Here is a 21,844-nt window from a genome sequence, read left to right on the forward strand (position 1 = left end):
TTCATCTACACAACAAATATCAAATCAGTAAGTACTGCCTTTTTTCAAGATATTTGAGTGGACGGACGCCTCACAAACGGACATACATACATACATACATACATACATACAGACTGACGCCGGACGGATACCAATCCCAATAGTTTCTATAGACTATAGTCTATAGTAGCTAAAAACAAAAACTTCACTTTGTGTGTGTGGACACAAGCTAACTAAAACTATTAATCCTCCGTGTTTGCAAATCACAAATAGTGTCTCTGAAACATTTCCACTTTTACCAACTGTGAACAGAGCATTCATTATCATGTCATTTGAGTAGAATTACTGACGAAGAAAACCATTGTTAAAATCTTTATATGTTACTGATTAGCTTTTCAAGTGTTTTTCTTACACTCATTTTCAGCATTTTCTGCAAAATAAGCTATGAAACTTCACTGAGAGATCTCATACCTTATTTTTAATTTTTCGTCTAACTTTTTTGAGGGACTTTTCTTCTGCTTTGGTCAGTGGTAGTTTTGTTGGAATGGGATAGCCTTCCTGAATCAGTGTGCGTTTTTCTTCTTCCGATAGAGTCAACTGTCCAGATGCCGACAGTTTCTGAGAAAAAAGAGACAAACAGATAAACATTCAACTGAAATGAGTACAATAAGTCAATAAAATCTGTCCTTATGTCCTTATAGAATAAATTATGATCTTATCATTAAATTTACTTTTTACCTGCATTAAATGTATGAATATAGGCTGAAAACTAGAAAGCATTGCAAGCAAAAGCGAAGTTCCAGAGACCAGAGCAGCGGAAGAAACGAGAGAATGTGTGACAAAGATAGGTGCAGAATGAAAGAGTGCTTTGGATTTTAATATTCAGGGCTGATAGCAGTGAACACGATAATACAACTAAAAGCAAGGCAGTCCGGGGGAATACCTAGGCCGTTGAAATGAGCACATGCATTTTCATTGATTAAAAGCACAGACTAAAACAATTTCATTGCTATGTCGCTGTTGGGACAAGATACTGACTGTTTGATCTTGGAAAGTTGAGTTGCTTTTACGTGCAGCCAACGCATGCCGGTGCGAGACAGACAGTACGTTCACTATGAATGGCTAGCTCTGCATGGCAGGGTTGTGTGTTACCGGCCTTTCTCCCACCACAGCCCGCAGACTGATATAGGAAAAACCACTGGTGGTTCCTCAGAAATACGGCGGGCAGTTTCTCCGCCAAAACAGCCGATTTTGAGTCCAAATTTGTGCATTGATCATAGTTTTCGAGCACACCCACCTCGCCTAGGTACACGATATGCCCAGCCGTGCTTGTAAACTTTCAAAAACCCTACTTTTCTCTGTCTGTCGCGAGCGAAGCGATCGACACGGCCATGTTGTCTCATGAGCATTCGGTGCGAAACAGTATAGCCACGTACGGCGAGTATTTAGAGAAAAATAAAATCAAAAAGCAACAAAAAACAAAGCGAAAGAAAGCTAGAATTATTAATAACTGAACGTAATATGATAGTTGAGCAATGCCAAATAAAAAATAAATAAATAAACAAACAAGAAATGCCCGTAAAACCCGTCCGAGCTGAGCGATGACGTCATAAGCGTGTCGCAATGCATTCTGGGTAATTAAGGTAAAATTTGTGTATAGCATGTTCTATGGTAGTAATACCGGAAATAGAGAAAGAAAGAAAGAAAGAAAGAAAGAAAGAAAGAAAGAAAGAAAGAAAGAAAGAAAGAAAGAAAGAAAGAAAGAAAGAAGGAAAGTGAGCAAAAACTAACAGTTCCAGAGCTGGTCTCTGGAACTAATAAGTTGAAAATGCAAAAATTGTCAGGAATAAAGTCATTCATTTTTCATACTCCTGTTTAAAAAATACTGTCAAGGACAGTGTGCTCACATTCGGTTTGAATTGGTCCATTCAAGAAATATTTAAACCAGGAAAAACAAGAATGACAAAAGCAAATACAGTGAGGTCTCCGACTTAGGTACTGGAGGTCATCTTTAGGAACATGCATATCAACTTCTATAGCAATGGGACAAGCAGATCCTAAATACATAAGCAAATGTCAACAACAAAAAATAGAGAAGGCTTGATAAAAAGAAAAGGTGGGAATGGGTAAAAAAATGTACAAGGGATCTGGTAAAAAAGTAATGCTACTTCATCAATCTTGTAGACCCTACCCCCTCCTGAATATCAAATGTTCCATCCCTTGGTATTACATAAGACCAGATGACTGGAAATGTATTTACAACCTTGGGAATTTTTAACTGTAATTAATGCCATGAGTGTTATCATTCGTATAGTAATTGCACGAGTAGGTGTGCTGTTACAGTTGTAATCACCACACTTATGGTCAGGAACTTGTAAACATCACGAGGCCGAAGGCCGAGTGATGTTTACAAGTTCCTGACCATAAGTGTGGTGATTACAACTGTAACAGCTCACCTACGAGGTGCGATTAACGACTTATACCACGAAAAACAGGCCAATCTTCTCTAAAATTTGAAAATTACTGTCAATAAATCGTCTACTTTTGATTTGAACACCCACAATGGAATGGAGTGACCCATTGTACGTCGAAAGGTTCACAGAGGTCATTATGCACCTGGCATGCGAGTTTTGGAGAATGACCTATCCCAGACAAGTAGGACAAGGGCTCTGGTCAACTGCAAATCTGCATTTGAATAAGGGCTACAGAGTGGTATAATGCACCTGTGTAGAAGGAAACTGTTTTAGTCTGATTGGTTAAATAAAATGGCTTGCCTTACTCTATCTTGTTGGTTATTGGCTAGCGAGAAGGAATTCAATCTGTAGATGCATGTGATTGCCTCGTGGATGCATCAGGCTTTCAATACCATTTTCGTGTTTTCGACTGGTCAAGATGGACCTTGTCAACTTGTCTGATCTGATGACCCAAGAGACTTCCTAGAGTTCCATGGACGGCCATGTAAAAACAACCAAAGTGGATTTTACACGGGCAAACTGCCCTATAAGAGCAGCCGCTACTACGGAGCGCATAAAATCCACGATGTGTACTTCAACTTATAAAAAAGTACTTGGCGATGATAACACCGGACGGGATTGTACTATCGATGACCCTTGCCAAGGGATAATCAAGTTTTCCTGCCAAAAAATATACGTCTTTACACAAAGCAAATGTGCAACATGGCTTGGCCAGACTGCCAGCACACTGGATATTCTGGCAAGGTAATTTATTCTTTTACTAAATATTTATACACAAAACGAATTTGTAAAGCTATAAAATTAAATTCATTGACCAAAACAATTTGTTGTGTGTGCGGCAGTATCACAGAATTTCTTTCGACTATTCCACAAACGTTACAAAAAGGCTGTACTTATTTCCATGCTATTTGTGACATATGTTTTGTGTTTGATTATTTCAGGTGAATGCGGCAACATATTTGTACCATCAGGGATTTGATGAGCAGCTTATCAAAGAACAAACAGGTCAAAGATCAGATGACGGTTTACGCGCCTCAAATGTATGTCTACTGCACAACAAAAGCATGTGTCGAATATATTACTACCACCTCCATCTAGTGTTAAATCAGAGGAATCTGTAAGTAAACCAGTTTCTCAAGTTACGACAAAACAATGTAACAAAACAGACAAGATTGGTCCAACCAAGAAGACGCCGAATCTAAAGATGGACAGTCTCATCATACAAATCATGTTGCTTACATTGAGCATGGTCCAAAAAAAGTTAAAATTGAATTATAAAATGTGATGATATAACATATCAGTTGAACAAATTGTCTTCATTTTGTTATTGAATGTGTGTGAAGCTTTAGACATCTCGACTTGACCTATTGTTCTCTTGCAAATTAGTAATCAGTCATACTTTTTTTCATATTTAAATAAGTAATCACTACACTTTTATTGATATGATAATGATTTTCTTTCATTAAAGTGTGGTGATTACTTATTTACATATGAATAAAAGTATGACTGATTACTTATTTTGCATAAGAACAATAGGTGTCAGTCGTGTTTTCAGGGATAAATGGATGGCAAGAACAATAGGTCACATGACCTGGAGTGGTATTCTAATGTAAACAGCACTTAAAGGCCCATAAGCTGCAACTCTGCGAAATTTGTCCAACCTCTAATTTCCTCAGATATTCATTGCAATCTGCAAATTGAATGATATAGTCATCAACCGTGCCTAAGCAACGTTTGCTTGTAGCAGAATAGGCAAGAAATTTAACACATTTTTGTTCATTTTATATTTTCCGCCATTTTCAAAATATTGCCATGTTATGTGAAAAACAGGGAATTGTCTGTCAAAGTGGAGTGAATCTCTTTCCCGTCCTTTCTATGGGTTGCACCATGTTGTATTTGTAAAGATTCAAATGTGTCTATGCACCATTTACGCTGTTTATCATGTAGTTGTATGGAGGCGGCCAATTTGGGTGCGGCACCCGTTTATTATTTATCTTCTTGAAACCTCTCCATGTAGTCCCACTCAGTGGGTAATTATACTTGAGTAAACGTCTCTGAGTAAGAACATTCCTATGAACTAATTTTAATCCAAATATAAAATCATGAAAATAATGTCAAAAGTTGCAGCTCATGTGCCTTTAAGTTAGTTACAGATAGTGAAATGCCTTCCACTGTGGGCGGTGATTACAACATCTGGAATTATCCTGGATCCAAATTTCTCAAAAAATTGGTCCGCAATGAATAAATTCACCTCAGCTTTGTTTTCTGGATCAAATTTTCCTACAAATTGATACCAAATATGCAAAATTATGTTCACAGCCTTCAAATCTGTCTCACAACATATCCTGGGTTGGTGTAGGTCATTTAAGGTCACAAACTGAGAAAATTACCTAAAATATACAAATTTGGGGGTTTCCCAACACTTTGAACATAAAATTTATCTAATAACATCCCTAGGGACTTTATACCAAATTACAAAGCTATCAAACAAGTAATTTTTGAGAACAAGTTTTCTTGACCAAAAATGACAATATTGTCTTAAAAATACAAATTTGTATATTTCAGGACAATTTCCACATATCTCTATTGTCATCTCTGTACGTCTGTGTACCAAATATAAAAGCTGTCTGCCCTGGGGTTTTAAAAAGAAAAAACTGTTTGAGAATTTTTGACCAAAAATAACAAAATTGCTCCACAATAGTAATTTTCCCAATTTTGTCATAATTTCAACAAATTCGAAGAGTAACACCCTCGCAAAAACCAACCCAAATTTGAGAGCGATTGAGCTGGTAGTTTCAGAGAAGAAGAATTTTAATTGAAAATGAGACAAATTCAGCAAAAATACAAACTTAAGGATTTCTTCACAATATTCATAAAACTGTATAAGGTTCACCTAAGGTACTTGCACACAAATTTTCAAAGCAATCAAAACAGCGGTTCTCAAGTTATTGATTCTTGACCATTTTCACATTTTGTAAGCTCATTTGCATAATTTTGGCAATGCAGAGTTCATTTGAACAAAATCCCATCTATAGTCCAGGATGCATCCACACACCAAATACCAAGCTGAAAGGTGCAGCGCTTTGTGTGTTTTTGATGTTGACGGACATACTGCACGTGCATACATACATACATACATACAAACAAACATACACACAGACGCCATCGACTTCAGCCTATACGATAAACTCACATTGGTAAAACCAAATGTGAGCTAAAAATTATGATTTCCATGCCCGGGTACATAATGAGATTTCCCTGATAAACAAAATGGAATGAATTATTAAATAAGTGACCTCGGCCTAAAGAGGTCCGCTATGTTTTTTTAAGAATATCTACTTGTGAGACGTGTTGATGAAGAAGGTGGAACTCTTTGAATCAAAGTTTGATTGTTCATTTCAGGATAACCTGACCAAAAATGCCAAAAATAGCTGCAAAAAATACACTATTCAGTGTTCAATCTAGGATGTCAAAAAATTTTGGGTTGTGGGCCTAACCCTTTCACCACCATGGTTTGTCCCAAATCCATTGTTTTCTATGGTAAAGTTGGACCTGTATACAGGGAACTGGGGGTGAAAGGGCCTTAAGGAACTCTTTTCCGATTTTTAAAGATTTTTTGACTCAAATTGACAAAAATTGCCTCACAAATACAAATGTGCGTATTGCATCACATTTTGAATAAATGTAAATAAGGTTATCCCTAGGGACTTGTATACCAAATATTAAAGCTGTCTGACCTTAAAAATACAAATTTGCATTTTTTACAATTTGAACAACTATGATTAAGTTCATTCCTGGGGATCTGTAATCCAAAAATTAAAGGAATCAGATTATACAATGCAAGATCCGAGGTACATGAATATTCCACATTGATTACGGGTCATTAGCATAGAATTTTAATACCGAAACAATGCTCATTAATGTAATCTGCATATTTGAATATCATTATACCTCGCATCTTGCACTAATAGAATCAGATTGCCTGTTTTGATGTTAAGCTGTGAATGAAAAAAGTTGATGGGTGCCAAACAAAAGACGATGGACAACAGACGACGATTAACAGACACTGCCATTCATCCACTTAGCAAAGCTATTAAACCTGCGAAACATTACATGTAGCATCTGCGTTAGTGTTGGGTAGAAATATTACCTGGTTGAGTTGTGTAGTGATAACTGGATGTTGTACAATCTTTGGTCCTGGTGCAGTTTCCTGTTGTCTCTGGCGTTGCAACTGTGCTGGTTGTACATGTGTCTGAGAGTGTATGGGTTGAGCTATTGTCATGGTGGTCTTCTTTGAAAGAAGAGCTGGTGGACTTCCAGGCTCAGATGATCGGTGTGGACTAGAACCTCCTTCACTGTCACTCGGAGTACTACTTGGTGGTGTTGGTGGCATCTGTACTTGTTCCATTGCTGAAAGTACAATCGATCGATTAATCAATCAATCAATCAATACTTTATTCATCTCAAGCACTGGGCAACTAAATGGTGATTATGTATGCAAATAAGCAATTAATTCAAACAATACCGCTAAGTGTAACTTAAATGTATTACAGCACTGAATGATCAACATCTGTACCAAGTTTCATCAAATTTGATGCAGTATTTCTGGACATATCACTCTAATTGGGAAAGTTCATTTAATATGTAGATTACAAATTTATCAATATGGCATGGACAAACATCTTAACCCTTTGCACCCTGACCACCCTGGTACCCTATGACATCATGCAAACATTTTTGTCCGAGCCGGGTTCAAAAGGTTAATTTACTGACAAAGCAATTTGTGCTCAACAACATCTTTACCAAGTTTCCTGAAATTCGCTGAACTATAATATCTTGACATATCAGCCTAATTATGAAAACTAATTAAATATGAAATTAAGCAGTTAATTGATATGATACTGCTACAAATCTTCGCACAGCATCAAATTACTGAAAGATCAACATCTGTACCACGTTTCATCAAATTTGATGTAGCATTTTTAGACATATCACACTAATTATGAAAGTTCATCAAATATGCAAATATATATATATATATATATTATATATATATATATATATATATATATATATATATATATATATATATATTATCATACATGCTATGCCTGTATTGCCATTCTTCTATTGTTCAGACGGTACTGATATGAGCCCATATTTTAACTAGTGAAAATACGAATTATATTTTCACTGTAACCGAACTACTTACAGCGACGCGTACGCGTGACCTTCGCTGTATGCATGACCATCGCAGCTGAGCGAATAAGACAAATGACAATCCGAAATGTCATTATGATTATGGTCAAAATTATGTTGTTTGCAGTCACTTTATGGGCATTACACTTAGGCACAAGTACAGTTGTACCAAAATCATACAAACAAACCAGAACGTATTGAAAATTTGTATAATTTGCCGACACCTGTCAATTCACGGCCGGTCCCGTGGCGGCAGTGTTTTCGTGCGTCTACGCTGCTGAAGATTACACCATGGATGTATGATTACACGTAAAGATATCGGTTGACAGAGCATCATGATAGAATCGCTTTACGACAAGTTTCCTGTTGATGAGCTTGAATTACAAGCGGTGAATTACATCGTTTACAGTCGTAAATGAGCCACGAAATCGATCGCACGAAAATACTCGCGACAGACAAGGTTGAAGGTGCACATGATGTTTGATATTTGTACCTGTCTGTCAGTGCACAGGTCATGTTCGTGTCTGGTGGCACCGATGCGGTGCGGGTTTCAGATACAATGTTACCATCTAGGAAAAGTAAACTTTCGCTTTTGTTAAAGGAAGTTTAGTTCTATTTAGGCAAGCCAGGAACGAAAATATACGAGCAGACGACGGAAATACCTTTGAAATGTTTTATTCGTACAGCAACAAAATCACGAACGAGTTACGACACTACAGCTTACAGTGTACTCACTTCATGTTTTCACTAATCCGCTTACTGAGATGGTAAATTCGGCATATTTGACGTCTGGGAACATGTATAATTCTTCGAGATAAACTGACTGGTACGGGTATTATATCCACTGTATGTGCATTCATAGATGTCGCAGAGCTGCTTGCTCTGTGCTCTCAGCTGTTCATACTCGATAGAGTTTGAGCGTGGCGCGAGTATTTTGACCCGATTTTGGCGGCCTCATAACTTTCACGCAGGGATGAGATTATGTATCAAAACACGAAAACACACCCATTTTACAAACTCCCGCCTATGTTTTACATCCACCGTCATTTTAAACTAAAATAAATCTTCTTCAATTGTGAAAACCTGTGTCAACATCGTAATATTTAAATTGTTTGCTTTAAAAGTGCTCCATAAACCCTCCTTTGAAGTGGAATGGCCCAATAGCGGAATAATATCAAGAAGTGATACGGTTGTCATCACTCCTTAGCAACCAACTTTTTATAAGTACAGCCTGGAGGAAGCAAGGTCGATTTCAAGTTGATTTCGTCGCTAATTTCGGAGCGTCTGTAGGAAAACAGTCATAACCAAAGCATGCATGTATGATAAAGGGGTTATTACACGAAGTTTGGGCGATACCGCGTCGTATTCTCGTGATGTGTCCGTATTTTGACTCGTTGCTGCGCAACTCGTCAAAATACGGACACATCACTCGAATACGACGCGGTATCGCCCAAACTTCGTGTAATAACCCCTAAATATATATATATGTAATCTGTAAAAACCTCATGGGCATAAATTACAATGTCAATATGCTAATGCTCATTAACTGTAATTGAATTGAACAAACAAACAGTGGGAGAAACAAGACTAGATATCATTTCTGAAGAAATTTCCTTGCGTCATAACGTGTTGTACTTGAGCATACTGAACTGGTACCAAAGTGTTAGTTGAAGTCTGCTTTCAGCTCTATGACCTTTGACATATGAACGCTTTTCAATAGCTTTGCTGAGTATCCTTAGGGTTGCTAGGATGGAGATACTCCACCACCAAAAAAGTGCTCAATGTTCAAGAGGTCCTCTCTTTGTGAAATGTGAGAGCACCGCTATGGCAATTTTATTAAGACATTAAGAATCCACATAGTCCTTCAGAGCTGTAACACATTTTAATCATAAAATTCATTTTCATGGTCTCCCTATTTCAATTTATGTCCTTTTTATTCCCACAAGTGTTCAGAACATTCAACTTCTGGCTATACATTGCTGGCCAGACACATGCAATATGCACCACGTTATCTGAACCCTCAGCTTTGATTACACCACTCTTATGACTGTTTAGGAAATTCTATCCCTGAAAGTCATGGCATTTCACTGATGAGTTTTAAACTGATCCATCTCAACTAAAAGACCCAATGTATAAAACCTATTCTTGTACTACTGAGCATACTCAAATGATCAAACTCATTTATTGAAGGCATGATTCTGAAGACAGTTTAGCAAATTTCTTTTGGAAAATGGCCCTTAATTCCTTGATTTGTAGATAGCCTACTTGTGAATCAGATCCAAATTCAAATTCCTGTAAAAAACGTTCTACACTTTAACCTGTTAAAAAAAAATAAAATCAACTGACTGCTTTGCAGCAGACACAGTTGTTATTTTTAACTTCTAGCTTATGTTTGCTCTTAATTTTCAAACAGATGAAAATATAATGCAAATTCACTTTTAATGCAAGTATGAGAACTTCATGTATGAATTATGAAGATGCCATAACAAGGAACTTCTGGTCTTTGTAAATATTTGTGATCTTAGCCTGACACACCCAACTAGTCTTTCATGGATGAATCAGTTGAAGTACATTTTAACCATGTTTCCATGGACACAGTAAACCAATCAAACCTGCTGCAACAACCCTGGCTGTAGGACCTTGGGATAGCCGGATCTTTAAACACTAGCAACTTTAATCCTTCTTATCATGATAAATCATTAATTCCCATAAGAGTATGATTGATAAAGACCCGTAGAAAATACACCTGCGCATGATACTCATGTTTAACAAATAAAGAAGTGCATAAAAAGTAGCGTACCCTCATAAAAAATTGTACTTTTTCAAGTAGATAATCCTTTTCCTATGGAGAGCAGGAAGATCACAAGGAGACACTCGCCAGAAATTGACACCTTTACTATAACTGATTTTCATGCCTAGTGATCTTTAAACTGTTTATGAACTGCAAATGTAGCACTACTTAAAAATGATGCCCTCCAGTTTATTTTTTTTGTGTGTTTAGATATCACCTTCCTACAAAACTATTAAGTGTTTATTGAAATAATACTTGGTGATCTCAACAAGTACACCTGTGGAATCATGTCTATTTCTGCATTACTTTGGCAGAAATTGATATCATATCATTATTGATGGTGTGCTACAATTTGCCAAATTAAAGAGTCATGGATAATATTATCTTGACCCAATCATCCCAGTTTCCAGAAAACCTGAAACTGTCAAATTATATTGGGCTTTGATTGTCTTTGGTACAGTTGAAGTCATTATTTTTCGTGGGAAAAGATGGTAATTACCACCAATTTAGCTAGCCATATCCCAATATACCAAGGGAACACTTAACACTTAACAACACAGCGGGTAATGAATTTTACAGCCAGCAATGGTGATCTGATAACCAGGATGAACCATTTTCATGTAGGTTCATTAAAAGGGTACTGGACTGGGGAATGAAAACTTTAAGGAATAAAACAAGATCTTAAGAGATCATATTGTGCCATGTCTTCTGTGATAAATACACATACATGTCACAAGGTTTGAAAAAGCTGTATAAAGTAACATCATTATAGAACATGGTATTTTGTACAAAAGTCTGAGATCATCCCATGTACATTGATCTTTCAAAAGCCAGTTTTTACTGTGTGGTTCACAGGAGTCTAATTCAAAACCACTCAGCGACTCATAAAAAGTCAACTTTTTATAGTCTGTCTTGGAAACTCCATCAAAATTTGAGACAAGATGACAAAATCTGTTGATATTTTAACAAGGAAAATAATCCTAAAAGCTACATGAAGTTGAAACTATGGTAAGTATTGCTCAGAGAATAACCACACACGGCAGCACTTTAGCATGTCATCGCCCATCTCACTTTCAGCCATTGAAATATTGACAGAATAACTTCCTTAGAATACTTGTACTGTGAAAAACCAGCTGGCAATCAGAATAATGTTCAACATACTACACAATGAACTGAGCCACACATCCACACATACAAAATCACTACCAAAGTTCCCTCTAACCAGCTAAATTACTGAAACATGAAGCGGACAATGGAGTATATTATGGTTCATCTTGGTTGACCACCATTGGTGGCTGTAAAATTTGTTACCCCTGTGTTTGTTTGGATCTAATCTTGCTGCTCAAGAGAGGAAAACAGAGTTTGGCTTTATGAAGTTCCCATGATGTATTGTTTTTGGCTAGCTAAATTGGTGGGTAATTACCAACTTGCCCCAACAAAGAATAATGGCCTCAACTGTAATCATAGCTTATGCAAGTCTTGATTCTCGTTGGTTTTCCTTATTATTAATCAAATATTTTATGATTCTTATTGGCCATTCATGTTAATCATATTATTCCCATTAGTCCATCTACACACTTCTGATATTATTCTTGATTTTCGTTGTATGAGCTGGTTGTTGGTGGTGCTGTTTTTGACTTTCAGAGGCCAATCCACACATTACTAATGTTCTCTTTCATTCCAATTGGACAATTGAATTCTGTTCATACCTTCCTGATTCTCATTGGCTAATGTATTTTATTTTCTTGATTTTCAATATCCCATACTATTGCTGTTATGGGTTTTGCATTTCTCTAGGCCAATTGAGTTTATATCTTTATCTCTCCTTCTTCATTGGCCTATTTAATGATCACCCAAACATATCACAATCTCTCTTTCCAAAGAGTCAAACTGTTCATAGCACATTTTATTCTTGAAAATTATTGGTCTGATAATGACTATTATGTTGTCTGATTAATGAATACCAATACAAATGTAACATTCAACACAGTAAGTTGAAACCAATCTAGTTATTCTATTTTGGTATTTACAATCACTTACAAGCTCCTTGAATTAACAGATAATTTGTTGTCAGTTATTAACGAGCTATTTCCTTTTCTGTGTGTTAGGACAATTCTTGTATGATATCCTATAAATATTATTCTTGTACCACATCCTATAAATATTCAGTATGCCTCCTCATTGTTAAGTGTCTATAGGCCACTTGATGACGTGGTGTCAAACATACAGGTAAAAACAACTCTCTTAACTGCATTTAATAGTTTTATTTATTACAGAGCACACGTTTTTATTTGTACAAGTTTAAAGAATAATTTCCCCAGTAATCTGGACTGTGTAGCAGTAAATTAGTACAATGAACAAAAAGTTGTGTTCATTCAACTGCATAATAAGGATATTTTATTAGTATTTTTGGGAAGTATCCATAAAAATTGTCATTGTTCCTGGAGACTGACAAATCAGGTTACAATGAGATGGTTTAAAGGGACATAAGCTGTAACTTGTGGCAAGTTTTTGAGTATTATTCTGCTTCTGAATATCAACTACTGTATCTGACCCTAATCCATTTGTCATGCTGAAATTTAGAGTATTCTTTTTGTGAACACAGCTTGTATGTGTGTAGTGATCATTATTTATTGTTTACAAATGAATTCTAGTTCGGACCAGAATACAATTTTCAACAATAACAATGTAGATAATACTCATTTAGGGCCCCGGTTCAATGCAAAAAAGTGTAGGGAAACCATAAAACAAAAGTTCTGAAAAAATAGCCAAAAGATACAGCTTATGGAGCTTTATATAAATCTGCACTTTCTTTGGTTTTCGTCCTGGCTGTGCATTAAATCATTGGAACAGTTTAACGACCAAAGCACTTGGTATCGTTTACCGCATTCCACACAGTGTAATTGGATGCAGACAAGATGACATTTGTGCTTGGATACTAAAGTATGGTGAGTCAGACTTAGGTGGAAATTGATATACAATGGATGAAGCAAGTGTAATCCCCAGCATGAGCCAACGCTAGCCTAAATGCTGCTATGAATCTAAGTTTTCAACTATTTCCATCACCTTGTAAAATCCTTGTTGATCAATGGCTCATCTCTCCTGATTTTGGACAAATAGTTGAACAGAAGGGGATATATTTATTGGATATATTCTGATTCACAACACTTTTAATGGCACTAGTCTAATTGAAGGTGAGACTGCATGAATGATTATTGCATATATGTTCTGAATTTTGACAAGAAATAAACCTACCTGGGTCATGCAGTGAAGAATCATTGTCTGTCTGTTCTGGTTTCACTCTGTATTGTAATCTTTGTTTAGGTTGTGACATGGTAAAGATAGGAGTTGTGGTCATCTGAATTTTTGGTTCTGTAGTCATTGGTACACTGGTCACATTTAGTGCTGGTTCATAGTCTTCCATCGGTGGTTCTTGTTTGATGGTGTATGCCATGTTTTCTGGTGGGGTATTGGAGTAGCAGAGTCCATCAGAATCCATGTCTATGTAGAATACAATGAGAATGATGTATAGGATAAAGCCCGAGTACGAGGGCTCTTCTGGCATATAAAGTCCAGCCCAACGATAAATGTCGAGGCCGCAGGCCGAGACATTTATTGTAGGGTTGGACTTTATATACCAGAAGAGCCCGAGTACGAGGGTTTTATCCGACTTAAAAACTATCGCCCCTAACTGATATATTTTCGTTTTCAATGTGTTTACGTCAACCGTCCCTTTATCAATGTAACATGTTTAGGATATGAATTAAAACTTTTTTTGTGAAATAGCCTTCCAATGTAATGGAACATCCTATAAATGCCCTAGGGCACATTATATAAATGCCCTAGGGCACAGCAGATTTTGTGTTGCAGCTGGTTTCCGCTGTGTTACCAAATTTGAATATTAAAACATACCAGATGTCTACAGAATATGACATGTTCACTTTTGATTGGACAGTACTTTACTACGGCGCTGTCATTCGTTTCTGGAATTTGGTGACCAAGGCTTTATGAGTAAATAAAACACCCTGAATTGAGCACTCTGATTGGTCAATCAACAGTAGATAGTTTTTAAGTATATATAAAAGTCTTGGCTTGCATATTGGCAATCAGTAATGGAAATACATAATATTATCTCATTAAACGCTAAACTCCAAAACTAGTTCTGTTTGCATTGAATGCAGGGGATGAAAATCATCTTAGAATAAAGACTTTGCGTATACTTGCTTCACATCAGGATCATCTATGAAGCAAAACTCCACTGGATATACTTAATTCATATTTGGATCACGTAAGAATAAAGACTTTCACCTATACTTACCTGATACCTTGACCTTCTGGTGTATCAAATTAGCCTTAGCTAGTTTTACAGTTTCACTTGTATAATGGCAGAGTACATCAACTCTGATAATCTACGTTTACTTGTATTACGCTACTCTTATCATTGTCAACAGAAGTATTTTCAAAAGAAAGCAAAAATCCTTAAATTTATATAAGTAGAATTGATAGTCTAGGTCAATGTATTTTGGTCTATGTGTCTTAAGGTTTGAAAATCCTAAAAATCAGAGAGATTCTAAAATAGTAAACTGAATACCCTGTATGCACTTTGTGGCAAAGGACAAGGCTGAAATATGTCATCTTGGTTGGTTTTTATGTAAGTTTTGCACAGCAGGTTTGATAAATTTTCCTTGAGTAGTCTAACACAAATCCCTGCCAAAAAAAATATTAAGGATTGGATTTGAGCATTGTCTCCAGAAGTGTATATGATCATTGAGCAGACTAACTTTACCTTTATTATATTATGAAATTCAGTATGATCTTACTTGTAACAATGTCAGCAGTTTCACAATTCCCCTCCCCAAAGCTTCATAAAATATCCAACTTTCTCATATAACAGGAGTCATTCATCAGATTCTATTACTTGATCCCCTCTTGACAAGCAATATCACTTGCCTGGAGTAGGGTGGGGTAAGGGTAATTACTTTTCACTACAGGAAACTTTGAAACGTTATCTATTTTGAATGTTACAAAGATATTTGGCACAAGCTTATTTCTGAAAATCTAATTACTTTATAGTTTAGGTCATGGTAGGGATATAAGATCAGATAGAATGCTTATGATCCACATAACATAATCTAGAATACAACTTAAAAGAGTCAAGAATTCAAAGTTGTGTCACCAATGTTCATAGCAAGAAGCTGGCAACTTCTCTATTCTGGGACATGATTTCAACTTGTAATTTACACAAGTTAACAACTGGATTATTCCTAGAGCATCACTGTTTATGAGGAACTACACATTTATTTACATGTAGTCAGACAGGGCAAGACAGTTTATGCCACACTTCCGATGCTTTCTTAAACCGCATACATAAAATGTGATCAAAAGTTGTCATGAAAATAAAACAGTATGCACCACTGACAGGGTCCATTTTCAAGGAGTTTTTGAGGTCTGAAATAGTTTTCTAGGTATCATTTTAACAAAATATCACATTTAATAATCATTTTTACGATACCATGAAAGATCATTTTGTTAGTTTTGAAAATTACGGACAAATTACCAGTTGTCAGGACTTTCTAGGACTCATTTTCATTTCACAGATTCTCAGTAGAAGTGAACCTGTGTGTGGTGTGTACGGTTGATACACATCAAGAGTGAAACATTTCCTAGCAACTGTTTCTATAGAAATGATTGGTTTCTTATCTTTTTATTAACTGGTCAACAAGCTTGGCAGTTTGGTATGACTTCTGAATGTAATATGGCTAGATCACAGAATACATGTACTTTTGATTTATTTTCAGAACATCTGTTGATACACCTTTTCTAAGAGATACTATACTGGGTGATACCTAGAACTGAATCTACTTCATCAATAGGCAGTCAACCAGTGAACGTGGTAATGCTGAAATACCATTGAGAGAAATTTATACAGATAATTCTTATTGTTTCTGTAAGATAGTTTTATGTTTACACCATAATCAAGAATTCTGTGCCATAAATATATTTTTACCAAGAAAAAACTTGTGGCACACACCTACAAAAAACATTTCATGAAAGAATAAACTGGTTGAACACTCTTCATAACATATTGTAAGCCAATATCTCTATTAAACAAATAAAAACACTTGAATATAAGTAATGAGGTAGCAGGAGGGAAATTCCTATGATACAATTAAATTGTATGGATCACTGAAGAAAAGGTTTTGTGGATATCTCACCATTTCCAAACTCGTCCAATTGGTATCCTGGCAATAATGGTGATGGTGGAGCTGGTTCAGTCATCAAAGAGTAGCTATGATCAGCCTGGATGTGAGGAGTTGGAACTATATCACTGATCACTTTGTCTGTCAGCAGTGGATCTTCGAAGATGTTGTTCAGCCAGTCTGACGGTAGATCCTCCATCCCACTTGACAGTGACTGTAACCATGAACAGATTTGAAACCCAGACATGGTCAACAAATGTTGTACGTTACACTTTCTACTGAAGACTTTTGCTGAAGTCAAACTGCAAGATGAATTTCAACTTTTTCAGAGAAGCAGTAAAGTAGCCTTTCAAAAAACAGCCAACTTGTTGTGCAAGGGAATGTCTGATTCTGAGGTTCAGCAGCAGGTTGTTGCCAACACTGTTAATCTTGCTAGCTGTACCACTGTTAATCTTGCTAGCTGTACCAAGACTATTAGCTGTGCTGTGGTTGAGCTCTCTGTAGTAAGCTACACAACCGCGTATCCAATTTCATATCAAATGTCACAGTTCTCCCTTAGTGTTAGTCTCTCACTGAAAGTCTGTAAACTGCATGAGGATTAGGTCCCTAGGATAAAAATCAACTTGAAATTGAAGACACTGTATACAAATGGAGATCCTCAGGTTTGGGAAGACAACCAAGAGCTTCACAGCATCTGTGAAGGTTCCTCTGCAAGAGTTGTCATGAAGTAGACTGTAAGAACAATCTCCTCTCTGGAATATACCTAGAAACATGTCATCCTCCTACTCTGTAAACATCCCATTAATCAATCTACAATGTGTCAACCAATTACATCCTTGAAAAGTTAAATGCCAAACCAATCAAATGCATTCTGAGTGAATGTTTAACAAATTTAAATGCCACCACCACTGCTATAATCACGTCTTCTGATGACAGAGGAACCATTTATTTTTTTCTGAAAGATGAAAAGGGTCCCTTGCCAAGTTAATGAGAGAAAACCATTAACTTCCATGGTAGCTGACAGTTACAACCCCTTCAAGCCTGATGATAGCTAGCTTACATGCTTTCCTTGGACCAAATTCTGGCCAGTGCAACTTTTACTTCTGATCTGCAACTTTACACAAAATGAGATAGTCAGGGCTTTCAAGATAAGGTCCTTGAAAAGGCTTAAAGTCAGGCCACCAAACTGAACTTCAACCAATCTGCCTGATGCATCAGTTGGTGAAAGCTGAACAAATGTGGAACCTAATGTAGCATAAAGCCAAGTAACTAAAGAAGTTACCTACTCAAGTCATAGATGCCCAATTTGTACAATACAATGATTTCCTCTTTCTGAAAGTCAGTCATGACTACTGACCCTGTCCATTGGTATAGTTTTCACCAGCTTGCATTTCACATAAAGTTTCGGCCTCAGTTTAAGAAGGCCACACTATGACAAGTATGTGCAAGTTTTGTTCCCAGTCTATGCAGGACTCCTATAGAGTATTATTAGATCTTCATGTTGGCATGCAAACTTTCTACACTGGCAAACACCAGACAACGATATAAGCATAAGGCAATAAAACAAATTTTCCCCTGGTCTGGTTACTCAGCATGTGGATATAAATTGAAAGCCGACTGTATGTCACAACATCATACTCCTCAAAACTGTTGATAGACACCAGCACCAACACCTAGTTTTGCTTTTCAAAGTTTCATCTGTATGGCATGTCCATAAACTGTATGTCAAGGTTATAACTGTACCATACTGCAATGCAAGAACGATGTCATCTATTTAAATCAAGGTCAAGGTGGTTGTAAAATTGACGATAGAATTCATAAACCTAGGGACCAAGAAGCTTCTCTGTGAAATTTAAATGGGGAAATTAAAGCTTTCTTATTGAGAAACAGAGACTTCACTATGATCATCTAAAATGTAGTCAACAGCTGTGATTCAAATTGTCCTTCACAGGGGTGTGTTTGGGAAGTATTCTCAAAGGAAATGTTTACATCATTTACCAAAATCAGGAGCTAAAAGTAAAAGTAAAAAAGGCTACTAGAGTTACTGCTAAAAGAAACAAGAATAGTTCTCACGCCTACTCTACAAACATAAATGTTACTGAAGATATACAAAGCATCAATGAATTAATTTTTGTTTTCACCATGGACGCAGGATCAATCATCAGTTTGTGCTATCATTTTGGTCATAATTTGGCATTTTTTTTGCAAAATGGCATAATCTATACTAATATTGAAGTTATAAATAATATATAGTCATCTAAAGTGCCTATGACATGCCCATACAACCAAATATAAAATCACTCTTTTGGTCTTGAAGTTAGCTTATGTCACTGTCTTGCATAGCATATTGCCCACTTTGTCCAGATAAAAGGCAAGTAAAAGTTACGGGTGAGCATGTATCCCTAGCCCAACTCGTTCGACTTTTTTCGGCTTTTCGAAGTTCAGCCGACGACATATCTTAATACAGGCAAATAGTCTTTCACACCTTCTCACATCTCATGTCCATAAAGGTGTGAGGCAAGGGCTTCCTTTGCTCAAAACATACATCCAGCGCGCAGTGTGTGAGAGAACATTGTAAGCTTTGTGCGTAAATGTTTCAGTTTGCTTTTAGTGAAATGATCTTATCACAAGATCACCGACAGTCACATGTCGTGTACGGCTGACCGCTGCTCCTATCGAGTAAATTAAAATGACTTATCGGCTATCTGATTAGGTGTACTGTGCTTTTGTGCACAGCGGCCATATTGGATCGTATCACAAAACAAATCGTGTATGACATATGAGGTAATCCTTGTACCAAGTTTGAATGAAATCGCTCAAGGCATCTCTGACATATTTGCGTGAACGGACGGACGGATGCACAGATGGTCGGACGCATGCACACACGCACACACGGACGGACGCACAGACATGACCAAAGTCCCCCGGACGGTCCGTGGGGACTAAAAATCAACCGTGAAAAGTTCAAACTAAGACTGATACTGTCTCATTTCATACAAAGAGATGAAACTTAGCCTCATCGTACTTTCCAATCTGTTCTATTAACGTGTCCCCGCGCGCTTTGTCCTTCAGAGTCAGAATCCGACTCTGATTTTGAGCTTCTTGTCCAGGATGCCTGTGGTTGCCTATGTGCCGTCAAGCCAATTCCCCTCGAAATCACTTTCTGAATTCTGGTCAACACTATCCTCGCTAGAAGCAACTTGACAAATCCCTGCAGCTGGTCCGCCAGTGTGGCTTCCTTGCCAGTGTTTACTGGGCGTCTGTGAGCACTGTTTGTATAGCTGACTTTGTTTGTGGTCTATTTTATGCGAGGACTGCTCTAAGTACACTTTCATGTCAATAGCGTGGAACAAATTACGTCAATTGTACCTGTTGGTCAATATGTAAATACTACTGCCTGGCTTGGGTGCGAAATGGCCCCCTGATCACCAGGTATGAAAAAAGAGTCAAATTTCGCCATTCGCGCACATCTTTCCGAACTGACACAATATGCAATCCATAGACAGATTCCCTAGCTGAGCTTTTGACGGGAAAAAAAATAAAAACTTTGGAAATGATGTCATGGGCTCCTTGTCTTGCAAAGATCTAATACGGGTAAGATTTTTGTCTTTAATCTAATCTCAAGCTGTCTTGTTTCTTGTGTTCAATCTAAACATGCGGAAGCATATAGCTAAAAATGGTTATTTGTCTTCAAAGAACACTCCACCAATCTACGAACCAATTGACAGTCAATTTCACAACAATGACTACTTGATTAATGCTATTAAAGTTGCTATACTCAAACCTCCACTACAGAAAAAGATAGCATCAGCCATGCTTCCACAGTATGCAATGTCTATCATCTATTACTAACTAGGTCTAAGGACATGAAACTCCAGCAATAACAAATGATTTATGCGAGTCTAAAATTTATATTGGAGGATGGAGGTTTCATCATCCAGCTCATCAACCACATATGAAATGAAAATGCTCCCGTGTTTCAGTATATGTTGCAGTTGTCAGTAAATTGACACTTTTATTTAACATTATTGCCAGAAGGTTTGTAACTTTATTAAAATTGTACTAATCAACATCATAAGAAATATTCATCATGTATAGCTTCAACTGAAAAAATTGCTAAGTATACAAATAAGTAATTGGCTGAAATGAAAATCCTAAATTTCTTGCTCTGTTGTCATATCATTGAATTATCACTTCATGTAGAAAGTTTAATTTCTTTGGTCATGCCCTTCAAATTTTATAAGTCAAATTGTGAAAGCCCATTTAAAAATATGCAAATTTGTAATTAGTGATGTAGAAATCCTTGATAATGTTATTACATGTACTACTGTATCCTAGTATTTTCAGAATACACAGCATGTTTCGTCAACTTTCTATGAACCAGATTTGATTCCAATCCAATAAGCTATTCTTGAAATATTGCACCACAGACTGACAACAGACAAACATTGCTATGACAACAGCTAATATATGAGAACCAGTGAGCTAAATAAAGTGAGCATCCGACTTTTTACCAAATTATTTGAGTTTTGCTCAGACAGCTAACACAACATCTATCAACCAATGCTACATTGGCTTTGAGACACTCCAGCTGTGCAGTCATGTTTACATTGCTATCAGACTCTGGGCGGTATTCTAGGCACACCACTACACTGACCAATGAGTTGTCACATCCCTCCTGTTATAAATTTAAGACAACACTTCCCAATCAGCTTGACGTGTAAGTGTTCAAAGACATATGGCTATGCACTCCTACCTGTTGCGCAGAAACAAAGGCATGTTAAACAAGAATATGTTTGTTCAGGTTGGAAATATTGCGAACCCTGCAAGACATGACACAATTATAGTGTGATTAGCAAGGTAAATACTTCCGATTCTAGTTTCCGGTATTCTGACACCGTCTACGACAACATTAACTTTGAAAGATATTTTATTATAATCATAGTACTTCATTTAATGCCATTGGATACAAAATATTGACGTGTGCATTATATTCTAAAGTGATTTCCCCTGAGTCATTTCTTGCTTGTACGGTGGTGACTGTTTAGCTAACTACGGTACCACCATACATGTACACGTCTACAAAGCACAATGGTTTGTGAAAGATTGGTTATTTGTTCAATTTTCCGGATGTTGTTCATTCATTTTGGTTAAAGTCACAATCTCCATTAGCCAGTAAGAGGTTCTTATTATTGAATAAC

At 36.8% G+C, this 21,844-nt stretch overlaps 1 protein-coding gene across 2 annotated transcripts in view; it reads right to left on the reverse strand.

Moving 5' to 3' along the window:
* Positions 1–21,844, reverse strand: part of LOC139151037 (cyclic AMP-responsive element-binding protein 3-like protein 2) — an 81,387-nt gene that overhangs the window by 17,272 nt on the left and 42,271 nt on the right. For both annotated transcript variants that reach the window (XM_070723565.1, XM_070723572.1), the window contains exons 2-5: positions 16,659–16,857; positions 13,699–13,944; positions 6,604–6,863; positions 451–597 (exon numbers count right to left, since the gene is read on the reverse strand). In XM_070723565.1, the coding sequence (XP_070579666.1) occupies positions 451–597; positions 6,604–6,863; positions 13,699–13,944; positions 16,659–16,857 (852 nt within the window). The remainder of the gene's footprint in view (positions 1–450; positions 598–6,603; positions 6,864–13,698; positions 13,945–16,658; positions 16,858–21,844) is intronic.

The sequence above is a fragment of the Ptychodera flava genome, chromosome 2, assembly GCF_041260155.1.
Source record: "Ptychodera flava strain L36383 chromosome 2, AS_Pfla_20210202, whole genome shotgun sequence".
NCBI lineage: Eukaryota > Metazoa > Hemichordata > Enteropneusta > Ptychoderidae > Ptychodera > Ptychodera flava.